This window comes from Paramormyrops kingsleyae, chromosome 14 (assembly GCF_048594095.1).
Source record: "Paramormyrops kingsleyae isolate MSU_618 chromosome 14, PKINGS_0.4, whole genome shotgun sequence".
NCBI classification, from domain to species: domain Eukaryota; kingdom Metazoa; phylum Chordata; class Actinopteri; order Osteoglossiformes; family Mormyridae; genus Paramormyrops; species Paramormyrops kingsleyae.
This window is the reverse complement of record NC_132810.1, coordinates 18,990,192-19,002,712: the sequence shown is the minus strand read 5'-3', so window position 1 is coordinate 19,002,712 and position 12,521 is coordinate 18,990,192. Positions and strand designations below refer to the sequence as shown.

General features: G+C 45.9%; 1 protein-coding gene across 4 annotated transcripts; it reads right to left on the bottom strand.

Moving 5' to 3' along the window:
• Positions 1-227: 227 nt before the first annotated feature.
• On the bottom strand, positions 228-9,476 carry ywhaqb (tyrosine 3-monooxygenase/tryptophan 5-monooxygenase activation protein, theta polypeptide b). Of its 4 annotated transcripts, none has more exons than XM_023808200.2 (6): positions 9,381-9,476; positions 7,815-8,289; positions 3,354-3,477; positions 2,061-2,224; positions 1,732-1,827; positions 228-1,244 (listed from the first exon to the last, which is right to left on the bottom strand). In XM_023808200.2, the coding sequence occupies exons 2-6, from the start codon at positions 8,106-8,108 to the stop codon at positions 1,185-1,187; spliced, it is 738 nt and encodes a 245-aa protein (XP_023663968.1). In that variant the 5' UTR covers positions 8,109-8,289; positions 9,381-9,476; the 3' UTR covers positions 228-1,184. The 4 variants fall into 4 exon arrangements, with proteins under 4 accessions (XP_023663968.1, XP_072554868.1, XP_023663961.1 ...); XM_072698767.1 differs by having other exon boundaries at positions 7,815-8,184; positions 9,381-9,396; XM_023808193.2 differs by having other exon boundaries at positions 9,262-9,394.
• Positions 9,477-12,521: the final 3,045 nt, after the last annotated feature.

The following is a 12,521-nucleotide window of genomic DNA, read 5'->3' as shown; positions in this document are numbered from 1 at the left end:
GCACAAGCCGCAGGTGCATTTTTCTCCATTTCAGAGAGATCAGGTGTTGGGGGGGGGGGGGGGGAACACACCACATATGTCTTTTCTTCTCATGTGATGTTTGTCAGTTTAAAATCTTAGCTCAGATGTCAAACCAGGAACGAGAGAACACACAAAAATGCCTGTCACTGTTTTTGTCACTAACATGCTTTAAAGGCAAAGCCCAGGACATGACTGACACATCCACATTTTGGTTTACAAAATGTTGTTTTTTATTCATGGTACATAGCTGTTACATAGGGCATTGAACATTTTCACAAAGCTTTTGGGGACTACAATCATGATTAGCAAAAACACAATAGTGGTCCAAATCTCTAATGACAATCACCGAACTAACCAAGCACCTTCTAACATGTGCACGAACCCGCATGGAAAAGTACTAAAATCAAAACACTTAACTTTGTGTGTATTGAACCAATTCCCGTTCAGGTGCTGTGGGAAAATGACAACACTAACCTGTAGTCATTTAAAAATTATTTTTGGTCTTTTACAGAGTCCCACCTTAAGTCTGACACACTAGAGAAACACACTGGTAAATGGAACAAGAGTGTGATTTCAGGGAATGAAGGAAACATTGCTCACTTGGGGGGGAGGGGGAGGGGAGGGGGGTGTTGGCCACTAAGGTTCTTAAATAGCTGTAACTATCAAATAGCCTCATAAATGCGGAAACCATAATGATGCAAGGGGTCAGTAGAAAAACATCAAGCCATTTTAAAAACAGCACCCCCGATTGCTATGCTACGTGATTTCTGGTTGTAATTCTTAGAATTTTACTTAAATAATTATCAAGACACCCAAGCACTGCTAATTTGTTTTCCAGTTTAAACCGGAAGTTTGACGTTAAACACAAAGTGAAGCTATTAATACTTTCCTATGGCAGACTGCACACACGAAGGCCATGACAAAACACAAACCAACAAATGGAGTGTTTTTTTTTTTGTTTACTTTTTAATTTAAATTTTATTTACCCCCTCCCAAAAGCTGCAGTGTGAAAAGACTATACGATCTGAATTTCCATATATAGCTCTTCAGTAATGATGGGTTCTCATTGCTAGAACAATTTAATGCAGAGCAATAAGGAATGGAGATGTGTAAAAAGGTTTATTCTTTTTCATTTCGGTCTGGAGACACCCTCACATGCACGGTCAGTTGTCACCGGCTTCACCGCCGTCACCTTCGTCTGCCGTGTTGTCAGAAGTCCATAACTAGGAGGAGACGCATTGTACACAGCCGGTTAGAACTGCCCTGTGTGGCGCTATTTCCCATAATGCATCTTGCTTCATTTTAAGAACTTGGATCATGACTTGATGACCAAGGAAAAATGTGGGTTCTTAGACTAAACTGGTGGAGACCCACGGGATTAGAGAGCCAAGTCCATCAAAGAGCGTTATTCACAGGTATAATTCGGCCAACATTAACTTTACATTGTGGCAAACATTCCCCAACCCTTAAATTATATTGGAGTGTTATGAAATCTCAAAGCAGGTCAGTCACACCCTTCCCAGGTACAAAAGCTGACAAATTAAAAACAAGTATCAAAACCAGTATCTGATATCACCAGTATCTACCCATCTTGTATTACAGAATCACTTTTTCCAGTTTATATTAATGACAGCAGCAATCACAGGGACCAACTGAAAAACTTATTACTAAACCAAAGAGTCTGACATACAGTTGAGGAGATGTACTCACTGTCAGGTTGTCTCTGAGCAGCTGCATGATGAGAGTGCTGTCTTTGTATGAATCTTCATTCAAGGTGTCAAGCTCTGCGATGGCCTCATCGAAAGCCTATGAAATGGCAAACCGACCAGTTACCCATCACTCGAACCGTGAAATCATAAAACAGTGTCATTTCCTAAAAGAACCTGCTGGCCCAGAATTACTAGGGATCCATCACAGTGATTTCCGGAGCGGCGAAATCACAACATGGACAGAAACGACAAGCCATTTGCGATTAAGACCAACATGCACATTCCCCAAAGGGATCCAGAAGGGTTCTGAGCACTGAGCACTTGCCCTACCTGCTTTGCCAAGGTACACGCCTGCTCGGGGGAATTGAGGATCTCGTAGAAGAAGACGGAGAAGTTGAGGGCCAGGCCTAGACGAATTGGGTGCGTGGGCTGCATCTCACTCTTACTGATGTCGAAGGCAGCCTGGTACGCCTCCTGAGAGTTGTCTATAGTGCCTGTCAGGGAGGACAGGAGATGGTTTTTGCCCTCCTTTCATTTAGCGATTCCTCAGCAGAACACGGAACTCAAAGCAACCAGCAGAAGCTGAGCCAACATCTCTTCATATAGGATCTGAACAGGCCAGCTTTCTGGGTGACATCACTTTTTTTTGTTTTTGCTTACCCACCCCATCCACTGTCAGCTGTTCAAATTATGTGCATCATTTCCCCTCCAACCCCTACCGGGGAAAGGAGATCATCCAGAGCTTATCCCAGCAGGGGGAGATGGAATCATGCCGAGCACAAGTCAGTTAAAATGAAGCAGCGCGACTAACGAGACACAGCAACACCGGGAAGATAAAACCTCTGTGTTTACATTTCGGGTTTACAGAGTCTAGACGATGACGACATGTCCGAATGCCTCGACAGGACGTAAACCAGTAACCAGGGTCTAGGCGCCCATTTCAAAACACTCTCATATTACATTTCTTCATACAAAATTCACATTGACCGATGCAACCCAGTCTGTCTGTTTTACAGTCATTGTCCCAAGACCTTCAGGACCTACCCGAAACCTAGACATTGCTAAGCCTACATTCAGACAGAGCTTGGATCGTTGTGGGTTACCTGGACCTCCATTAAAAAAAAATATTCTTCAGTATTAGAATGATCATACACAAAATTTTTACGTTAGCTGAAGCTCTTCTGTCAACGTCCATAAACATTAATTCATGGAAGACCACAAAACACAGAAAACTTAAGAACTGCAGCTTGCGGGGGGGGGGGGGGGGGGGGATCCATCCTACAGCTACATAGCAAGTGTGTTTTACTGGATGCCAGTATGTAAAAACTGAAACTTACATTTTCAGTGCTAATTGTGGGATTTTGCTAAAAAATCCATTTGGCGAGTAAGTAAGAGAAAACAGAGTGAGATTGCCCAACATCTTTTAGGTCGGAACACTCTAAACATAACCCAATTTAGCACAGTTATTGAAAAAATTAATGTATAGCTTGAAGATATCAATTTTTGCTAAAATTTTAAATGTGACATTTGAGTAGAGAAACGTCCATGCGCCACATTGGTGGGGGGGAGGAATCACTGAATTTCACAGCTCCACACACAAAAGCTAAAGGAAAAGGCACTTACTTTTCTTGTCTGCTCCAGAGGCAACTTCAGCCAGGTATCTATAATAGTCTCCCTTCATTTTCAAGTAGAAGACTTTGCTTTCAGCATTTGTGGAGTTGGCGATCAAATATTTGTTCAGCAGTTCCTGTAGTTGTTAAAAAAAAAAAAAAAAAAAGAGGGGGGCTTAACAACAACTTCCTCAAAAACCCAAGTTTAAAAGTACAGTGTACTTCGTTATAAAGACACTTCATAGATATGTGGCGATCCAGCACCCCCTGCTGGTAGCACATAGCATTTTCATCACACAACATAAAAATACGTAAATATTAAAGTATCCCAAGAGCCAGAACCAGATACAAGGCTGAATATTTCAACTATACAAGGTTTTGGTTCTATATAAACGCCAAGTAAAATTTGTTAATTTTAAGCAAAATTTCTCCATCACATAAACTACATTGATACATTCATCTGTCCATCCATCTTACCACTGCTTCTTCTGGACAGGGTGGCGGGAAGGTCTAGAGTAACATTTTTTAAACTGGTCCTCGGGGACCGGCAGGCAATCCATGCTTTTGCTCCCTACCGGGACCTTGGAGGGAGCAGAAATTTGGACGGTCTGGGGGACCCCGAGGATCAGGTTGAGATACTTTGATCCAAAACCAATCCCAAACCTGCTAAAATAACATATATTCCATAGGCCTTTCTGAAACAAACAGCCTCAACACATCTCTGACTGCACTGGAGTTTGGAGGGCAGGTTTAAGAGAAGCTACCGCAAACCCCATGTCCACAAAGATTCCCTCCAAGAATCAACCTTGGAGAAGCGTAATGAGGTACACTGCCTGCACCTCATGTTTCCTGAGACAGAGTCTAAATACCTATTCCTTTTGTTTTTAGGTGACTAATTCATCTCAAGTAAAACCAGTCACTCCACGAAAGCACAGCTAACAGCAGCAAGAGAGCCCTTCAGAAAACCAGGCCAAGGAAGCAAAACTGTTCAGACACAGATTAAAATGGGCCACTGTATCCCCTCCCCCACAGACACCCAACACTGTAGGAAGATGGTCTCAGGGTTACTCTGGGGTGATATTTATAGCTGGAAGGTGACTATCTAGCCCTCGCTTACAGTCTCTGTGCGTCAATCAAGCCGCGACCCATATTCTTTACGATAGGGATGCGTGTGTGCATGCGTGTGTGCGTGTCAGAGATGCGACAGACCACTTGGAGGGGATAAGAATGGAACTTTTGGACAGAAAAGAATACCATACCATACCCCCCCCTCCCCCCACAGACCGCTAACATTACAAATTAGCATCATATCTAGTTCTCAATTTCGCCTTCCATGGTATCGAAAGCAACTCTATACATTAGACAACTTTATGATGCATCTTGCTAACCGACAGGCTCATTCTTGATCAAAAACAGCAAACTAGCTCTGGATCTTGTCGAAGGGAGTTTTTTTCTATCTATGGTCCGGTTCCATAATAATGGAACTACTGGGTATCGTCATGGGAACCATCCTACGGGAAATCTCAGTCTCTGGCACACCTATGGGATTTAACCCGATTCCCCTGCAGGGGTCACTGCAGCGCTGCCTCAGTATGCAGCACAGGGATTGGGCCACAGTACCAACCCAGATTTCACATCCTGATTTACCGGGACTCCAGTAAATCTGTCGCCACTCCTGTGCATCAAGGATTTACCCAACATCCCATGAGAAAAGTACAAGTTGTTTTCTGCGGCACCACTTTTAAAAAAATAAACAAAACGGCCTTCTTTCCTGCCGTCATTCAATGAGGCCCATTTACAGGGTGTAACACACAGCATCCTTTAAAGAGGAAGGCTGCGACTGTGGGAACACAGATCCAACATTCGGTGAGTCAGAGCAGTACTCATCCCATACCCGAGAGAGACAGCCAGAACGGCATGTAGGCTGCTCGCAAAAAGATGGGAAGCAAGCAGCTTTCAAAAGGGGCCAAGGAAACAGGCTTCAAAAAGTACAGAAAATGGACAGGAAGCACACCACACTCATGCAGCAACATACCACAAAGGTTAAACGCTCATCTTGAAGGTCATGGGGGCAATTCAGACATAAGGTGAAACATTTCAGTTTACTTCAAAAAATTCTTTAAAAATTCAAAATTCTCAAAATACAAAACCACAGTACAGTGGGAGGAAAATTTCAGGCTCTAGGTCACTGACGAGGCAAACAGGTGATGTAATGCTTAAGTCAGTGTGAGGAAAGAAAATGTCTCATGGTACCGCAGCTCTGACGGGAGTCGCGTCCTGCGGGGGACAAGCGGCAGCTTGCGGAGGAGGAGGGGCAGCAGGGAGCCCACATGGCTCAGCGACGCCGCCCATCAATCAACTGAGACCGTGCCGGACGGCTTTTCCAAGCGGGCGGGAAATCCATCACGCTGACGCGGCTAGGAAATGATGTAAGCGTGCCGGCACATGCTGACATTTACACGAAGCGACAGTGCCCAATACCACCTCCGGCTTAAGAGCTGCCCTTGAAGAATCATGATGTGGGGGGAATAGGGTCAGGGAATAACTGCTAGAGAATGCAATGCGCACGCCCTATAAGTCTCATTCAAATCAAGGTAAATGTCACATCCAACACACAGCTGTCTTCAGTCATTGCTGATGTCAGCATCTCAAAGCAGTTTGCCTTTGCAGAACATCACCAGTTTCAGCTTAAAAAACCATGGCAGAACCACCACTACTCCCAGAAGCTCCTCTGCTAAAAGGTTTTTGCAAACCACGTGACATTCTGTTGCCATTTTTATCATCCTCCTCGTCCTTGGTATCAATTCCCAAACCACCAAGCTCAGAAGCAGCACCCAGAAACACAGGAAGGTCCCATTAAGTCACAGGAATCACTCACGATGTTTGGAGATTCTCTCGACGGCGCTCTTAAACCATGAAGAACATTGTGTTGAGACAGACGCAAAGCTATACGTCAAGGCTTTGGCCGTAATCTCCTCCTCCACCTCACTGCTGGATGCAGCCTGGCAGGGTCACGACGGGGACGCTACGACCCAAACTGTGACAGCACCAGTGAGGTCTGCCCCCATTCCTCAGAAAGCAGGCGGGCAAAAAAAAAAAAAACAGGTCGAGACACAGCAGTTCATGTACATGCACCTGCAAGCTACACACAGGAAATCCTCCGCAACCAACCAAGAAGCTTTAAAAAAAAATGTCAGCCCTGATTGTAGTCTTGCACAAATAAGGGACTATGGCAGAATTTCAATCTGGAGAATTCCTTCAAGACAAAAAAATGCATGCAAGGGAGACTTTAAACCAACATAACCAGATTCTCTCACAGTAGCAGATGCTCAAGTTCTGAATTGGCTTCTAAAGGTAGGGAGGGATTAATATCAGGAATAGCACATGCGAGGCTATAATGTACATTAAAACGTGTTATGTAATGTTACACATTCTTGCTGAGCAACACATACGTCACCCAGGTCCCTTAGAAAAGCCATTTGTGCATCCCTAAGCGTACAAGGGCCTCTGCAGCAAGACACGGGCATCTCGTGCTCCCACTCAAACAGCGCCCGACCGCAACATCCTCCACACAAGTTCTTCACGCCCCTTCGCTCACACAGGCCTAAAAAAATGGCATCTGGATGAACTCGAACATCCCCGGTGGGGGAGGGGGGACCACAAGACCCACCCACAACAGAGCAAAAAAAAAAATCGCACATGGCGTGAATTTCAGTGCAAGCCACCGACCTCCAAACCAACAAAAACACCTGTCACATTATAGGCGATAAGTGCAGGTGTAGACCACTGCAAGGAGAAAGATAATACAGACCTTCGAAACGAGATTGAAGAGAAGCCTCACACGCCTAACCACTGACCTACGCTCAAACGCTGAAGTCGTGCTTAAAATGTGAAAAAGGATGATGCAAAAAAATCCATTAAAATCCCTATCAAAGAGGTACGCTGCTTAATCCACGACCAAAGAGACCATCAAACGGCACTAGTCACATTTAGCAAGGCAGACAGGCTGCATTCTCATCCGCTACCACAAGCAACCCCTGGTCTGAATCACTGCATGGACATCAAAGCACAAAGACAAGAATGCAGTTTAAACCACCCCCCCCCCCCCCCAACACACACACCGCACCCTCATCAAAGGATGCATCGTTTTAGAGCGAAGGGGGCAGGAGGGACAAGGTAACCTAAAGCCCCAGTGTGGTCAGGTAGCATCCATAGGGATGAGATAGGGTGCTCACACATGCATCAGAGCTCCTTCAGCGCAGGGCACGCACACTTGCAGCGCCTTGGGCGTGGGAAAGCGCGATTTATGCATCTATTTGCATGACAGCGACCGCACATGTTCTGCTCAAACTGACCGATATTCCACCCATGCAAGCTTAAGATCAGATAGGCACTTAAAATTAACAATTGTATTAAAACACCCCACCATCACCACCACCACCACACCCCCACACACGGAAGCGTGGTAACGCACCAGCACGTCATTGCAGATGTCTCGCAGCTCGGTCTCCACCTTCTCCCGGTACTCCTTCACCATCTGGAGCTTCTTGTCGTCGCCCTCGGTCTTCTGCTCGATGCTGGAGATGACCCTCCAGGCCGATCGCCGCGCCCCCACCACGTTCTTGTAGGCGACCGAGAGCAGGTTGCGCTCCTCGTTGGACAGCTCGGCTCCCTGCTCCGTCACCTCCTTCATGGAGGCCGCCATGTCGTCGTAGCGCTCGGCCTGCTCGGCCAGCTTGGCTTTCTGAATCAGCTCCGTTTTATCCATGATCTCTTTTTATTTAATCCTTTTAGATAAATCTCAACGAGGCTTAATACACCTCAACGACTCCTTACAGCAGTTTCTGAATACGGCGGACGGAAAAAAAGGGGGGGGGGGAGGATGTAAAAATATATATAATCAGGCGAGGTGGCTCGAAGGAGTGATCACAAGTTATCCTTATGAAAACCTGCAGACATGGAGATAAATCAGGGCAGCAGATTAAGTTGACATTCGATGCAGAATTTTTTTAAAATTCACATCTGGGGCAAAATGGTTAATCAGCTACTCTTCCCGATCAGTCATTACCGAACCACCCAGGACAGCTCACGGATGTAAAGTACTAGTTGAGCGTAACAAGTGCTGTCAAACAGAGACCTCACGCTACAACCAGTGCCCCGATTTCGCTTCTCCTGCACCGCCACCCTTTATACTTGGCAGCGTTACACCGATGAGACAGGAGACACCTTCTCCACCCCCACCCCTCTCTCCACCATCCTCACCCGAAGAGACTTAAATCGTCCCAGTTTTTTGGACCAGATAAATGAGGCAGTGCCGGAAAGACAAGGCGCAACGTGGTGCGACACACCGACAAACCAGGGCAGGCGAGCCATCATCCATGCTTATACACCCCAAAAAAACCACACAAATAATATACGAACGATCTCCCCGCCTGACACACACCTATACGCGCGTCCATCTCGCTACGCGATTCCAACACGCCCCATAAAAAGGTGACTTAATAGCGGCTGCGTAACCGTTACTCGGCCGGGGTGGAGGAGGTGCTCGCCGAGAAAAGCCCATTGTGTCGGGGAGCCCAGCGCACGGCACGCCGCCTCCGGCGGCTACATCCAACCCGCCCTCCACCCAGGACACCATTCGCGACATTTCACGGCGGAGCGACACACGTGCAAACGAAACGCGTGACAGGTACCCAAAAAAAGAAAGAAAGAGACGGTTTCTGCACGACAAAATGGATGCGCGGAGAGCCGAGCGAGCGGTGGCTGTACCCCCTTTTCTCCGAGCGGCTCCGCCAGAACAATGGGGGCATTAGCCGAGCCGCCGCACGGACCTGCTCAAGCCGCGCCCCGCTCCACAAACGCCGCCGTGCCCCAGAGCGCCTCGGAAGGACAGTATAGTCAAATAAAAACCGATTTCTAACCTTCTAATGTCCAGCAGAGCTCCTTCGACTCGAACAGTTTTCAGGGTAAAGATAGAAAAAAAAGCAGCAGTCGTCCCCCCCCTCAACCCAAATTGATAGATGGGGCGTTGCTACGTTACCTTGATCCCCAATGAGAAGCGGATCTGTCCGCCGATCGAACGCTATTGTGCCGAAAACGGACCAGTAGGCGATAAGCGCGGGGAATGGGGGCGGGTTCTGAGGGGCAAGTTCGACTGGCCTGTAGGCTGCGGCTGGGGCCACGGGGTTTCCTCCAATTAGAGCACGGGAGAATACGTCACCATTGCTATGGTTATCGTGCACCCCCTCCCTCTCTCGGCCAGCACCGCCACACCGACGAGTAGCATCTGTGAAGCCCATGGCGGGCGTGGCAGCGCAAGATTGAGCTGATTCGGTTATGATCGCTGAAAATTGCCCCTTCTAGTCGTGACTTTAAGATAGAGAGATAGTGAACCACTCTACAATAGAAAATATAAATGCATAACATCACATTTAGCAAAAAAGGTATAATTATTATAAACATACATAATATGAAAATATTGATCCCATTATGACATTTTTTCTGTTTATGCTGTATCATACTTTTAAAATGAAGACCTAATTTAAATACCCATAAATGACTGTGATTAAATTAAATGTAGTAATCAAAATTAAAAATGTCCTATCACTACTGTGATTTGGTTATATTTATAGTGAGCATTTTTTCTGCATTTTACTTACAGGTGGAATGGTACACATTAGATCACAGCAGGCAAAGCGTTTGCTCTGACATAGAGGGAATAATTTATCTGCCATATTGGGGTAACAGACCAATGTGGGATTTTTTTAGGCCACTTCATGTGTTGGCAACAAAAATCAAAGGACAGCTAAAATTAGGGGAAACCACATTTAATTTAGAATCCCGGTATTGACAAAATGACTGGATTCTCTCTGTTTTTAACAGCACTTCTTTTGGGGGCAAGTCTTGCTTATCCTGTTTATCCAATGCTGGGTTATGGTGAGTTTGGAGTAAGTCCCAGGCAGCATAGGGCACAAGGTAGGGGATCAACCTGTACTGGATGCCAGCCCAGAACAGGACACACACACACACACACACTCTGCTATGTAGACATGGTGGTTTCCCCTACATTTTGGACTGGGGGAGGGAACCAAAATACCAGGAGGAATTTCACGCAGAAAATATAGAAACTCCACATACTGTACATGCAGGGCTAAAGTGGGGTTTGAACCCACAATTTGTACCCTCTGAGTCACCATTCCATCCTTATTTGATGTTGTAAGAAACATCAAGTAATGCAGAAAATGGTTTAACTACAGAGTAGAACGGGGATTAACTGAGGAGTACTCTTACCTGACAGCCCCAGGCCTGGGGGGGGGGGGAGGAGTGCTGACCTACTTCCGTTCATGTGCAGAATGAGAAGAAGCTAATATGCTCACATTTCCCAGTGACTATGACAATTTCATTTTATATGGAAGCTCCTGGATCCAACAGTCACGGTGCCCCATCATTAGGGATAATTACATAGCAAGCAAGTGCGGGGAGGGCAGCGTGTTTGTCACCGAACAATGTCACAGTGACAACATGGGCGGATCTCGTCTGCCAGGCAGCGGGGCTCTGTGATCCTGGGGTTCTGCCATTCCGCTGCCTCAGCTGTGCCCGCTGTCAACCAATGAAAATTAACGTCCTTAGATGGCGTGCACCGCCAGGTGATCGATACACAATCAATATTTTAGAATAAGCTAAAGCCATCTGGACTGTGTTCGGTTTACGGAAGCCTATTTCTGGACAGTATTCTGTAGAGCAATTTAATCAATTCCCAGGTTTTTGGAGAGCATAGTTATGACTTTGTTCTGTGGGTCACACAGCCAACGACGTTTATGATTCACAATCTCGCCTTTTCAGAAGGTACACGTTCTGACTCATGCCATAATAACAGAAGAAGAAAACAAGAGCATCTAGTCATATTTCCCGTGACAAATATCGAAAACACACTAGTACATCCAAAACCCAGCTGGGGAATGGACTGTTAAATGCCAGGCTGCTGGCAAAAGTCGATTAGCCAGGTGTGACAATAAATAAATATGAACAAGCAAATAAAATACGTCAATTTAAATTAGAATGGGTGGAGATTCCGTCTCAATGCCACGTCCTTTCTGCGGAACCCTGTGATGTCTTAATTTCACCAGGTTCTGGCCGAAATCCCATTTCCTGTTGAAAAATAAGATCGCCCCGCCCTTGTTTGCTTTTAGATGAGGTGGACTGGGTACTGAGTACACAGCAATATCTAGACAGGGTCACGCCTTAGTGTCCTTAAAGTGTCTTTGGGGCAAATAAAGACACAACAGAAGCGTCCTGGGATAAAATGAAGAAGCAAGACAACTTCCCTTTGGACCTCTGAAGGTTTCTTATCCCTCCTGATTAACTTGAAGCACATGTGGGTTTGGTCCCACCTAAGTGCTCTTAAATGGCATCTGTTTGTGAAATTATTTTCCAAGTATTTACTAGGTATTTAATAACATTCCTTCCGCACAGTGTGCTGAAATGCAGCCTCAGTCTAAAGCAAGAATACATGTTTATAAGGAGCCGATTCCTTGTATTTGAACGTTTCGTTATATCAGCGTAGAGTTGGTGCTAATGGCAGCATTTCTGATGTCCTGGAAAGTTAAGATCTTAGTTTGCATGAGTTCTGCTCACTTTAGCAGTTGGACACAGGCAAAGGCTCGCTGCAGCTTTGCATTCAAGGTGTGGTGGGCCAACACCCCATTCCTTAGATTCCCGCTGGTTATTGTGTCACATGGGGAAAGGATTGGGGCCAAAGGGCAAAGGTCAGAGGCCTTTCAAGCTACAATTAGAGTATGATTGGCTGGGCTGTACCGTGTTAACAATGCACATATGTGAGCTTGTGAAGGAAGGAAAGGGAACATTTAAAATAATATACAGTGAAATGTTGTGCCATCTCGTGTGTCACTAAAAGACACAATGGGGTGTTTTCATTTGAATTGCAAATATGGTCCATGAAAACACACAGCAATAAGTGATAAGTTTCAGAGATCATTCACTAGAGAGTGGATGGGACACACTGTCAAGCAGTAATGAAAAAGGCATGAAATAAACAGTGATATCCGACTTCAAAAAGTGTACAAAAGAGGAAGAGTAACCCAGCGACGGTTTCCACGGTGTCGGTGACTCGTCTTCAGTCTGCCGTGTGACTTAACAAGTGAATTACTAGTGTGCCGCCTGA

What these genes read in the sequence shown, in the direction of transcription:
- ywhaqb (XM_023808200.2), bottom strand. Translation starts at nt 8,108, where the DNA reads ATGGATAAAACGGAGCTGATTCAGAAAGCCAAGCTGGCCGAGCAGGCC. An exon ending in ACATCTGCAATGACGTGCTG is followed by an intron (nt 3,478 to 7,814) that starts GTGCGTTACCAC and finishes TAACAACTACAG; the next exon opens with GAACTGCTGAACAAATATTT. An exon ending in TGCTCAGAGACAACCTGACA is followed by an intron (nt 1,245 to 1,731) that starts GTGAGTACATCT and finishes GTCTCCTCCTAG; the next exon opens with TTATGGACTTCTGACAACAC.